This window comes from Plectropomus leopardus, chromosome 18 (genome assembly GCF_008729295.1).
Source record: "Plectropomus leopardus isolate mb chromosome 18, YSFRI_Pleo_2.0, whole genome shotgun sequence".
Taxonomy (NCBI): domain Eukaryota; kingdom Metazoa; phylum Chordata; class Actinopteri; order Perciformes; family Serranidae; genus Plectropomus; species Plectropomus leopardus.
This window is the reverse complement of record NC_056480.1, coordinates 2,076,193-2,088,987: the sequence shown is the minus strand read 5'-3', so window position 1 is coordinate 2,088,987 and position 12,795 is coordinate 2,076,193. Positions and strand designations below refer to the sequence as shown.

Here is a 12,795-nt window from a genome sequence, read left to right as displayed (position 1 = left end):
ATGAGCAAGACATTTGTAAAATATACGATATCACCTGAAATTAGTAAAAAAAAACCCCAAAAAAAACCCCAAAAAAACCAAAAAAACAAAAAAATTAAAATCAAAATCGAATAAGTTCTTCCAGTTTGTGGAGCATTCCTTACCAAGTTGCTTATTGGCTATTTTCCCAGTTTGCTCAGAGTTCAAAGGTTTAAATACTTGTAAAAGGCACCTGAAAGCAACACAACAACAGTGAAGTCGCTCCAGGGTTCAAAGGGTTAACTTGCTGCTTTCTGCTAAACTGAATTTTGTTATCTCAGTGCCTGAACTCTGTGTGATGACAAAGTTGAAACAGATGTGTTGATCTAATTTTATGTTTTTGTCCTGGTTTGACCCAAACATGACGTCCTACGCATTTAGATACATTGAAAAATATTTTTTTGTCCTATTCACAGGGTGGATACAAAAAACCTTTGTTAACATTGTAAGATGAGGCATCTTGCCTTTGCAAAGATCTGCTCTCTCTGACTGCCTCTCTAATTGTCTTATTGTTTAGTCATTTCCAAAGCTAATGTCCAGGGTAATTTGAGCGGGGAATCAATATCAAATATAAAGCAGTATAACTCCATCAAGGTTCACAGTAACATTAAATAATTTATTTAGTCGCGTCTGTACAGAAAGAGCAGAGGCTTCACATTAAGATACTAGGACGAAGGAAGAGGAATGTGTCTGTTCAGATCTTTCCGGGAAAACTTCCATTTTCCAACTGCTCGTCCCATTTCTGAACCTGCAGGAGAGTCCAAGAGAAGAAGTCAAAAAAGGACGAAAATATCACGATTTAGATCACAAATTTGAGAAACTAAAATCTGACATAATGTGAAAAAGAGTTGTAATGGGGCTGATATGCAAATGATGAAACAAAATAAGGAAATCACAGCAGTTGTTGTAGGAATACTTTATCGACCTACATCAAGACATGTTAAACTCTCACACAACTCGTGCAGCATAATCAAAGTCTCTTTTCTCCATCGAATGCTCAACATTTCCGAGAGGTAACTGAAGTAAAAGTCTTTTCATTATCTCTTGAATAACACTCTTACATCGCCTTCGATTGGGAATAACGACGGCTAGTGTGGTGGCTGCGATAGAAATAAGCGTGGTAATGTTTTGGACATCCATCACCATGATTCTGGGAATGTTATCGCGAGAGGAGAAGTCGCAGAACATCACTCAATGAAAACGCACTCATCTCCCAATTGTGTTTTATCGACATTTCAAAAAGTTTTGCACAAATCTGTAATGGAAACTTGCCCATTGTCTCTATCCATAGTTTGTTTCTGTTATTGTGATAAAATACCAGCAGCTCCAATGTTAAGAGAGTTAAATTTACTGTTTTTATTAAAGGAGTCTGGCTTTGACGAGAGCAAAAATAAGTTTCATTTTTCAGTTCAGTTCCCGGCTGTCTGTTTGAGAATTACTGAGCATACGACTGGATAAATGAGACGTGGATCAAACTGCATGTGCTGTGTGAGAGTTTGTAGACGGATGTTTTATATAGTCTTGCTGCTGTCAAACCCCTATGACTTTCAATCATGAAGAATTCTCTCCATTTTTGGATTCGTTGTTCACCTTGGAGGCTAAGATTTATTCACAAATTTAACAGAGCGTGGGGTGAGTCATGTATATAAAAATGGTCATTTGGGGACTGAAGTATTTCTTTAAATGATGAAAACAGTCGGTGTTTGGTGAAACTCACCCAGCTGATGGGGCAGAGGCTCTTGTAGACCCTCTTGTACCACTCACAGGGAGCCGTGTCCTGGTCTTTGGCAGACAGAGCTTTGTTACATCTGTGGAAATCTGCAAAAAACACACAGAGAGGAAGACGAAATGTCAGAGCGGAAAGACAACAACCAGCAGCGGTTCCTGAGATGGCTGCTGATCAGAGTGAGCCTCCAGTCAGCTCTGGTTTTTAAGAAAGATTGAACACTATCGATAACTTTGATACAGTCAAAATTACAATTAACCTCCATCTGAAATATTCAGTCAGTTAAAAAATTATTGAAATGAACATTCTTTAGGTTGCAGTCACGCCCTTTAGAAATTCAGTTTAGTTTTCATGTCTTTGAATAGTTTCACATAACGCTTTCTGTAGACACTTTATTTTGAAAATCAGGGAGGGAGAAGTATTAAAGATGAGAAAACAAACCACTCATAGTCGAAAAAGTTGTCATGCCTAAAATGGAGCTCTCAATAAAAAAATGCTAAATAAAAAAAAGATTTGGAGGAAGGCTGATGAGACAGATATAGAATTTAAACACCTTTTCTGTTGGCTGCAACAAACATAATACTGACCTTTGACCCAGCAGGAAATGTGCAATGACTTCAGTCTTGTTCTCTGAGTTTTGGTTTGAAATGCAGAGCTCCAGAAGCAGCAGCGGGACTGCTTCGTGTAGGCACAGCTTTGACTTCAAAGCTCAAGTCCAAACATTTTTCACTTGAACAAATTTGATTTTGATGGGTCTTGTCTTCATCACGGTTTGTGCCTGTTGTCGAGTTTCTTACCCCGACAACATCAGTTTTTAAAATAAGATCAATTCACAGAGAAAATAAATAAGAATATAAACAACAGCAAGCTTTACAAATGTTAAATATCTGGATCTCTCTGTAGTTTCAGCGCTTCGTATCTCTTATGACAAAGTCCAGGAGGTTGATATTAAAAATACTGATTAGTACACGTTACAATGGCTCATAAAAGCATTTGTGTGAACAGATGATAAGGAAATCAAGATGTGAGCTGAAGGCCTTGAACACCTTACAGCTGCAGGTAAAACCCACCTCTTCCATTCGCACACTCATCAAACAATATGCTGATGTTCAGGATAAAGTGAAGATGACATTTTAGAGCAAAGCAAAGTGAACTGTCAGACAGTTATAATAATGATAAGAGCCTGTCAGTGGAAAAAACAAGCACATTTAGTGGACATAAATTGCAGGGATTACACTGAAACCTGATTCACAGCTGCTGGCTTCTGCGGCCTCCTAAATACTCAACAATTTCAAAAATTGCTTTTACAATTTGTCATTTAGGACACAAAAACATGGTAACATAGAGTCAAGGTTTAAAAATATTCCCTTTTAACAGCCTCAACAGGGCAAATACGACAGTGATGGTGAAACTGATTGTTTTGTTTACCCAGGTAGTTTTGGAAACAGTTGCGGGTCTGGTTGGTGTTGGGGAAGCGGGCGTCGAATGGAGCCGTCCTGTAGTTCTTGATCTTCTCATCAATCTCAGACATTTTCAAACTGCTGGATTTCTGCAGAGGATGAACAAGGTGTGAGCTTCTCCCAGTTCAATTCATTTAGTCACAAAAATATAGATACAAACATGATTTCAAGTAATATTAGTCATGTGTGAAATGGGATACCCTGATAAACTATCCAAAGTATGTTAATAGGAGCCCAGACATGAAAAGTCTGCAAAAATAAATTTAATCCTACAACCTAACTCTAATCTAAAACTCAAAAGCATTTAAAATTACTCTAAAATCCTAAAAGTATAGTTACACTAATACAATACAAATAGCACATAGAGAATAGCAGTATACTTTACCTGGAGTATGTATTTCATACAGAGTAGTCATTAAAAAAAAGGAGATTTTAGTCCTCTAAACTGATATTACAGGAGAGAAGGTAGTACAAGATTCCAGTACAAGAAAGGGCATTTTTATCCTCAAAACACACTGTCCAGGGCATCGGATGGCTCCGAGAACCAACTGGTAAACTTTGTCATTTGCTCGGTTTAAGCACATATTGGAAACAGTGTCGGGTGCCGAATTTACCACATAACACTACTGACTAAGTAGAGACATTTAATTGTTCTCTAGGAGGTATTAATTTAGCACTAACACAGGAAATATTAAAAACACAATTTTCCCAAATGGATTTTGGCGAAGAGCCCAACAGATAATAGAGCGTTCGAATCCAATGTTTGGCTAACGTTAGCCGTAACGTGTTAACAATTATTCAGTGACAGCGACTGTTTTGATAATTATTAGCTTTTGTAATGATTTATATTAACATTGGTTCAAAAATACATTGTTATTATTAAAAAAATAAAATCAGCAGTTACATTAATGAGCCTGTTCACTGGCGTTAACCTTCAGAGATAAATATAGAGAAATTAACGTTAAGCCTGGCAGGTGTCTGAGCGTTTGCTAATGATTTTGAGGACGCTTTTCACATCAAACCTCGTCTCCTAGAAATAAACACACAAATAACCAAGATAAATAAATCAAAAAGCAAATGTTACGACGTGCTAATGTAGCAGAAAGCTTGTTATATGAAAGAAAATTGTTTACCTTTCACAGAGAAATTCCGCTATAATCTCAGCGTCCTTTGGTCGGGAGGCTGCTCACTCGCAGAGCATGTCGGGAAACCCGGGTGACGCTTCAGGTGATGTTTGAAAAAGCAGCAACGACACCTGGTGGACAAACAGAGGAGGTGCAACTGCACACGGGAGACTGCCATGGATGATTATATACAATTTAACAACAACAACAACAACAACAACAATAATAATAATAATAATAATAATAATAGCTTTTATTATTATAATGAAATCTGAGTAAATTTGCCTTGATTTCCTTCAAAAACATGGGAAGATGTCACAAGTGATGATAAAATTACCTGAAATGTAGCAAAACAAGACAAAACAAAGGTAAAACCAAACCAAAAACCCACAAACAAAAACTACACACATATAAAAAACAAAATAAATAAATAAATAATATCTGTATCTTGAATAATGTCAATTTTATTATTATTTTTTGGATAATACAAAAAGGTTATCATGAGTTGATGATGAGTTATCATCATCGTGAGTTGTGTCTTTTACCTAAATATTAATGATCCTTAGGGAAGTGTGAATAAGGACTACTGAAGATGAATTTCTACAACAACAAAAGTAAAACAAACAAAAATAAAGTGAATAGATATGAACATAAGAATAAGCATTATTTTAATGAGCTAAGTTTATTATTATCATTATTGTAATTAGCACAACTAAATGATTTAAATTAATAGCACGTAAAAGTCAGCTGCACACTTTGCTTCACACTAATCTGGTGTTGCTTTGCGTCTTTGTAATATTTTCTGTCTCCTCTTGTGTCACTGCAGAGCAGCTTGTCTCCGCTCACAGATCCTCCTCAGCTGGTTGGAGCATCTGTAGGTGAACCAGCTCCTCCTGTAGTCGTCCCCCGGGGTGAGTCGACCGCACAGCTCGCTGCTGTCTTTTTTATCGGGCTCACGCTCCCAAAACCTGCAGAGACATGGGAAAAAAAGGCCCCAAAGTCTTTAATCAGTTTCCATGGCAACCAATACTCCTCCATATGAAAATGCATCAGTAAATTAAAACAGCCGCCCACTGTCGTCTTTTAATCCCCCTCCCTATTATGGCAAATGCAATCATGGCATATGCAAAGTGAGAGGATGTTGTCGATGGGGTCTAAATTTATGGTTTAAACTATAAGAGAGTTTCATTTGTTGTATTTTCTTTTTACCTTCTAGACATATTTGTTTTTTATTTCAAGACATTTTCCTTGCCGTTGCGTCTTATTTGTTCATTGTAGATTTTATTGTTATTTTTTTTCCTTCAAGGTCGGCTCTTTTGTAACCTCTGCTTTCCAAAATTTTATTTTGTTAAAATATTTTTAGATTCAAATCATAAGGAAAGTTTGCCCTAGACCTGAACAGACTCAGTAGATTTAGTAGCCTCTTTTGTGTAAATTATAGTGTATATTTTTTTCTTAACAAAACAAATTTTCTTCGGGGAACATATTCATTTTAATAGCTTCACATGGAATCACACATCCCAAATTTCACATCACAAAAAGGCTGCAAAGAGATGCACACAGAACAACACAAAAAGAGGCAAAACCGCTTTGCTCCTGTGCAGGTGATGGGGCCTTTTATATGCCCAGGGATTTATTGTCTCATGATCCGCCCATGGTGTCAATGTTTTTAATTATGTGAAATATAAAGTCCTCTGCTACTATTATGTTTTTAATGTGGAGGACAAATGACCCAAGTGTCCTGTGTCCCCCTCCTAAATCTACACCTATGCTTTGTGTGTCCTCACCCGTGACCCAGCGACATGTGACCAGACTCTCAGGCTGCAGGAATAGAGATCAGCGTCTGGTGGTGTCTTGTCACCTCAGGATCCCCGTTTGTCCCCGTTCAACCCTCCACCTCCTTCGCCATCTGCCTGTCATCACTCACCCCGGTCCCCTCTCCACCGGGGAGCCGTCACTCCACTGCCAACCACCGTCACCGCTCCTTAGGCCGAGCCAGTACGAGTCTTCCTGGCTCAGACTCTGGGCCTTTTTCCACAGAAACACCTGGGAGACAGTCAGAAAAAGCTGCCAATAGAAGGTTTTAATTTCTCCCCCACTTACATCTTAATTAGAGACGGTATCAAGGACATAAAGTGTGTAACATATCTAAACTAAAACAGTGAAAGACAAAACCCCAGATGACCTCAAGCAAGGACCGCTCCTGCAGACGTCTCCATATTTCATAGAGGTCTTTAATCTATTCTTAACCTCTTCCATTGATAGTGTGTGTGTGTGTGTGTGTGTGTGTGTGTGTGTGTGTGTGTGTGTGCGTGTGCGTGTCCTTCTGGCTGATATTTCAAGGAAAACATCTCAAATGTTTACAACTGGACAGATGCATAATAAATAGTACATATTAATTTAGCCGGAGCACATTCAGTAATAAATTTAACTCTTCATCACAATCAATCAACACACACCTGAATTAACCCTTTAAACTCTGAGTAAGTTGGCTTGATTTCTTATAAAAACATGAAAAGAAGGCATTGAGCAACAGAAGAGGAAATGACCCCAAAAAGGCAATAAATAAATAAAAAAAACACAAAAAAAATTACCTGAAAAGGGGAAATAACTGTGCTTAAAAATTATAAGAATATTTTGGCATAATTTTAGATATGTATTTATGATAATTATAACAATAATCTCTAGACATTTTCCCCTAGCTTTAAAAAATAATAATTTTCTAAAATCTACTGATTTCTTGCAATTTGTGGATTTTTTCTTACCAAGTTGCTTATCCCCCCACCCCCCCCCCCCTTTTTTCATGTTTAAAAAAAAAAAAAAATCACACCAATTTTTTAGGGTAAGACACAGAGATACTAAGAAAAAGGAGGCCGGGACAGTTTCTAGTGAGGTTATATGAAATATGATGGAATATAAACACACCTATAATTAACTTAATGGATGAAATATGTCATAAAAATGAACAATAATGTGTTCAGTGATTATATAAAAAAATAAAATGATAAGGCAGAGCAGAAATAAAGTGTGTATGTTTATGTACCTGTTCCTCCTCTGTCCTGACCATGGCTACAGCGCCCCCCAGTGACATGCAGCGGTACTGGCTGCTGATCCAGTCGGCCCTGTCCTGACTGAACAGGAAACATTTCTGTCCCTGAGGCGCCCAGCCAACTGGACATGGGCTGCACACTCGATCTGGGTGAGAAAAGACAGAAAGAGAGAGAGAGAAGAAGAAGAGGGGTGAAATAACATATCCTTAGAGTGTGTTTCAATCCGCTTCAAGCTCACAATGACCTTTTCACAACATAAATGCCACGAGTGGGTCAGTTTCCAGCAGCGATAGGGTTTTTTTTACTGCTGCGAAAACATCTTTATGAGTTCTTTCTTGCCCTTTCATGTATGAAATACAAAATCATAAAGCAATTGTTTTAATTTAAACAATAGTCATAATACATCAAAATAAGATGTATTCCAAAGAAATTTATTTTGAACAAGTTAGCTGATTTGTGTGTTTGATTTAAATAAACTGATGTACATTTTGCATAATTGTGAAAGTCATGAATGTAAAAAAGATGGGGTGGTCAGACATCTACCTTTTCTGGTGTGAGTCTCACCAAATGTTGTTTTGTTTTGTGAAAAATGTTGTCGTGTTTTGGGAAATACTGTTTTGTCAAATAATATTTTAGTTTTGTGAAAGGTTGCAGTGTTTTCTAAAATGTTTTGTTTTCTGAAATGTTGAGGTGTTTTAGGAAATGTATTGTTTTCTGACACGCTAAAGTATTTTATGAAATGTTGTAGTGTTTTCTAAAATGTTTTGTTTTCTCAAAAATTTTACGATTTTGTGAGATGCTTGTTTGATTTGTAACATGCTGATGTGTTTTCTGAAATCTCGATGTGTTTTGAACATGGGGCCACCGTAGACGTGTATTGGCATTTGTAGAAAAGCCAATAAGCCAATAAGAATGTCCTCTCTTTCTGAAATTACCTGTGATTGGCCAAAGTCTCCCATCATGGGTTAGATTTTCTAACGCATGAAAAAACAGAGCCAATAGTCTGTTCAGAAGTCTGGTTTTCTCTAAGTCCACTTGAATTACATATGTTCATGTTTATTAAGGGATTTTTCCCCCAATAATGCCAAAATAAAACCTGCCTACCCCATCTTTAATGTACAAATGTGGGTTACAACACTATTTTAGGGCTAAACTGAAAAATATGCGCCTCAGTGCAATGACTGCTTGATGTCCACGTCACTGGGTGGTTACAGTGAGAGAGAATTCCTGTTATCTGAATCCAAAATGAAGCTTGAGCTGTTTGTGGTTCGTGTACTTTTGCAAATCACTATGCAAATCAGAGCTGCAAACGGTCAAACAATTTTCTGCAAATAATTCCTTGTGTTCAATTTCCAGCTGCACATCTGATTCTACAGAATGACTGAAAGTCAACATTGACAACAAATACCACACTGAATTTCAGACCAGTCTCCTGTGGTCAGCTTTTTTTTTTGAAAGAACTTTATATTTTTCTTTCTGTCGTGCTTTAATGCAGTGAAAAGAGCCCAACCGAGGAGTTCATGAGGTGAAACAGATGCAATCAATTGTCAAAAAAGTGTTGTTTTAAGTCTATGGAATTTTAGTGTAAATCCTCACCAAGTTAATAATGCCAAACACCTAAAGTAACATAAATCTCTGTGCCAAATTGCTTTGAATTTGCAGGTCATTCAATCACGTAAAGGTTTTCTTTTTAGAATCCATAATGTATTCATTTCAGTTTCCCTGATCCAGTTTCATCAGCCCAATCCCCAGAACAACTGTTGGCACTGAATGTTTCTGCAAATCCCGATTATATTATATTATATTATATGTAATTATGTAGCAGATAAATTGAAACTTTATGTTTCAAAAAAGCTGTGGTCAATGTGTGGTAATGTTTATGCACAAAAAACCAGCTGGGTTATAGTTAGAAAAAGATCATGTTTTGGCTATAATGTGGCACAATCCCCATTAGAAACACAGGAATGTCATGCTAAAAAACAATCACAATGTGGCACTATCCCAGTAGAAAATGCAGTGATGTCTCAGTCAAAAAAAAACAAACAAAAAAAAAACACAGTGGGTTTGCTAAAAAACACCTAAGTTTATCAATACAAAAGTGGCTAGAAACGAGGCAAGGGGTGCCAAAAAACATCCATGTTTGGCTGCACAAAAATAGTTGGAAATGCAGCAATGGATCAATAAAAAATAACCATGTTTTGTAGTAACTAGAAACTCAGTGTGACTAGATTAATTAAAACTGGTTTTGTTGGTCTCGAACAGCTTGGCAGACATCTTGGTGTCAGGTTGGGCCCTTATCAACCCTGGTTCCAAGAGCACACCCACACAGCGCTTACCACCGCTTGTGGAGTTGCTGACTGGGCAGTACTGGTTCAGAGCTGGATACTGGGAGAACAGGAGGCGATATGACTGGTTGAGCTTCTCCAGTCTGTGTGTCAGATCCTTCAGTTTGGTCTCCTGCAGGGTGGACTGGGACTGGAACACCACGGTGATCTGAACCACTGAAACACATACATACATACATACACAAACACACACACACACACACACACACACACACACACACACGCACACACACACACACACACACACACACCACAAAAGCAGAAAATGACATACACAATGTCCCATCACCTGTTTCCATGGATACGGGATAATAAAGGATGTGTCGGGGGAGAAAACAAAGCAGACTGACAGAGGTACAAAAAAATAAGATGACTCCATTCAGAAGAAATATAAAGAGTTAATCCTCTCTGTAAACCTTCAGCCGAAGAGTCTAAAATAAGACGTGAAAAGAGCGATGTCTTCATTTCTGACAAAATGACAGCCGCTGGCACGGCAGTAAAGAATATTCTGGATTTTTCAGTGTGAAGATGAAGACTTTATCAGCTCATGGATGGGTTTGTAAACGACACTGGATGGTTGTTACAGAGTTGCAACTGATAATTATTACACCTTGTCAAATTCAATAAGTTTGAAGATATTTATCGTCAAATGTAAAACAAATGTAGAGCGGTTGTTGCCAGTGAAAAACCTGGGTCACAGACTGAATGAGATCTATGAAATAATAACAACAACAACAACAACAACAACAATAATAATAATTACACAAGTAAAAACAAAAAAAGAGAAATTAGATCTAGGACCTAGAGTATTGCAAGTTAAAATAAAGGATAAAAATATGCCTAAAGTATGAGTGTAAGTTATATAAATCAGTATTTGCACGAATAGACAGAATGTAACAGGAGTGTGCTGTGGTAAAATGTATCATAATAAGAGTGTAAATAAATATTCATATATGCAGAGGTGCAAATAGTTTGGTTTAGAGAAATTACTCACAGCAGAGAGTCTGAAGCAGAGTGATGATGATGAGCAGAAAGCAGAGCAGAGAGAAGTAATGAGCCAGCTGACTGGACTGACTCAACCAGCCTGAGAGACAACAACAACAACAACAACAACAACAACAACAACAACAACAACAACAATAACACTTTAACTTAACACAGAAAGTGATGACTTATTACAATACTACAAATTTACTCAAAGGGTCTGTTAACTTAAATCGGTTCAACAGTAAATGAGTCATTCTATGGAAACAGTTCAGATTGCACCTTGAAAATGTACTGTTTTTGATTGTAAGCAAATATAGAAGTTTGTATTTTATGGCATAAAGAATTGCTTAGACCTGCAATAAAACATAGTTTGCAAGCTCAGGTACTTAAAAAAAAGTAAAAGAGTAATATCCCCTAAATTTACTCTGTGGTCAGAAATAACACTACCCTTTGTATGCTTTTTAAATGAAAAAAGCATGTTTTATACAACTACATATTGAGATTATATGCATTTAAAAATACTTCCTCCATGTTTTTTGCATGGTGAGGTGGATATGTTATGCTAGACAGAGAAGACTTTGTAAGAAAACTGTACTGAAAAATGTTTTGAGAGAAAATCAAAACTCACCAGCTCACCAGCATTTGAACTTTACTTCCTAAAATGCTGACATGATGTCATATCCTTTTAGTGATGTCACTTAAAGGTACAGTCTGGTACTTCAGTGCAGAAATGCATTGACCAGGTGGCAAGGTAGAACACAAAACTTATGGCCACACATAAATCATGCTATTTTAAACAAAATATGTTTTTGTTTTCATTGGAATAACAACATTTCCCATGACGAGGGAGGCTTTATGCTCCTAAACACTATAACACTTTATGAAATATTTATTGAGTGTTACCTCACATGAATGTGACAAATGGTTGGAATGGACACGAGAAAATGACTACAGTTTAAGAAAACAGTTAAAAATATAAAAAAACCCTGTAAATGTAGGTATTGTTGCACTAGTCTAAATATAGGCGTGTTGCATGAGGCTCTGCAGCTGTACCAAATGCACTGGCACATTGTCACTTACCTCCTGTGGACTCAAGCCATGCAGATAGTTTCAGTTTTATTTGCTGAAGTTTTGGGAATTTTGCTGAGACTTCAGCCGTCCCCCTGCAGCGAGGTTTGTTGATTATTGTGAGTAACTGAGATATTGTTTCTGGAACAAAATGTTCAAATTGAGTGTTAAAATATTATTTTGATGCTTGAAACACAACTAAAACCATTCAATTTAACTAAAGGGGAAGTGGACAATTCAGCAAATAATAAATAAAGCAGAAACTATGTGCGTGGCCTGACATCACTGAGGATAAGTGGACACTTTCACTGTTGTTTTTAACAGGACCTTTAAACTAATCACAGCATCCTCAAAGCAGAATGAGCAGCTCATTAATGAAATGATCAGCTAATGTGGTTATAAGTAAAACTCAACAGCGTTCTTCTAAAAGCCACTTGACACACTCCATGCATGTAATTGATTTTAAAGTAAAAAAAGTGTAAAATATAAAACAATTATTGCAGCACTCCAAATATCCACTTAACGCACTTGATCTGTGCATAAGGTGAAAAGTCTTTTAATTAGCTGTTTAAAAATAGGATTTAATGAAGAAAAAATGGTAAAAAATTTCAAGTTTAAATGCATACACATGGCTGTAACAAAACACATTTTTCTAATTATCAAATCTTTTTTTTTTTTTTTTTCCTTTGTTTGTTGGTTGTTCCCTGTTTTCTTCCTCCAACAGGGACGATCCATTGTTCAGTCCCCTTGTTTCATTCAGTAGAGGTCCAGCAGGCATTGAGCATTTGTTTTAGTAAAGTCAATGCATAGCAGCTGTGTTGCCTTTTTCTCTTATGCTGTTTAAATAGCAACAATTTTATTTAATTTCCTAAAAGCAGGTAAAGTGTTCCTACAGTTAGTGTTTAAAGAAGAAGCGTGTATGTCGTATGAAAATACTGGCTCCCCTGCAGCCATATGCAAAGCACACCTGGGTCTGATAACCAAAGCAGACAGGAGAGTTCAGCAGCTGAAGTTTAG

The 12,795-nt window shown here is 37.0% G+C and overlaps 2 protein-coding genes and 1 long non-coding RNA gene across 3 annotated transcripts; all 3 read right to left on the bottom strand.

The window, feature by feature from the left end:
- Window positions 1-613: 613 nt before the first annotated feature.
- Window positions 614-4,416, bottom strand: LOC121957982 (cytochrome c oxidase subunit 6B1-like). The gene is made up of 4 exons (XM_042506818.1): window positions 4,338-4,416; window positions 3,173-3,293; window positions 1,736-1,836; window positions 614-766 (listed from the first exon to the last, which is right to left on the bottom strand). Exons 2-4 carry the CDS (start codon window positions 3,273-3,275, stop codon window positions 713-715), a joined length of 258 nt encoding a protein of 85 aa, XP_042362752.1. The 5' UTR covers window positions 3,276-3,293; window positions 4,338-4,416; the 3' UTR covers window positions 614-712.
- Window positions 4,417-5,018: 602 nt separating this feature from the next.
- Window positions 5,019-9,652, bottom strand: LOC121958122 (C-type lectin domain family 6 member A-like). The gene is made up of 4 exons (XM_042506993.1): window positions 9,619-9,652; window positions 7,372-7,523; window positions 6,256-6,374; window positions 5,019-5,296 (listed from the first exon to the last, which is right to left on the bottom strand). The coding sequence occupies exons 1-4, from the start codon at window positions 9,650-9,652 to the stop codon at window positions 5,146-5,148; spliced, it is 456 nt and encodes a 151-aa protein (XP_042362927.1). The 3' UTR covers window positions 5,019-5,145.
- Window positions 9,653-9,720: 68 nt separating this feature from the next.
- LOC121957466 lies at window positions 9,721-11,366 on the bottom strand. The gene is made up of 3 exons (XR_006106781.1): window positions 11,339-11,366; window positions 10,718-10,807; window positions 9,721-9,879 (listed from the first exon to the last, which is right to left on the bottom strand). It is a non-coding gene; the product is annotated as an uncharacterized LOC121957466 (long non-coding RNA).
- Window positions 11,367-12,795: the final 1,429 nt, after the last annotated feature.

Coding starts and splice junctions, on each gene's coding strand:
- LOC121957982 (XM_042506818.1), bottom strand. CDS start 3,275: ATGTCTGAGATTGATGAGAAGATCAAGAACTACAGGACGGCTCCATTC. Junction 1,837..3,172: donor CTGTTTCCAAAACTACCTGG/GTAAACAAAACA, acceptor TGTTTTTTGCAG/ATTTCCACAGATGTAACAAA. Junction 767..1,735: donor GCCTCTGCCCCATCAGCTGG/GTGAGTTTCACC, acceptor ACTCTCCTGCAG/GTTCAGAAATGGGACGAGCA.
- LOC121958122 (XM_042506993.1), bottom strand. CDS start 9,652: ATGTCTGCCAAGCTGTTCGAGACCAACAAAACCA. Junction 7,524..9,618: donor GTTCGAGACCAACAAAACCA/GTTTTAATTAAT, acceptor TTTCTCACCCAG/ATCGAGTGTGCAGCCCATGT. Junction 5,297..6,255: donor CCGGTGGAGAGGGGACCGGG/GTGAGTGATGAC, acceptor ATGTCTCTGCAG/GTTTTGGGAGCGTGAGCCCG.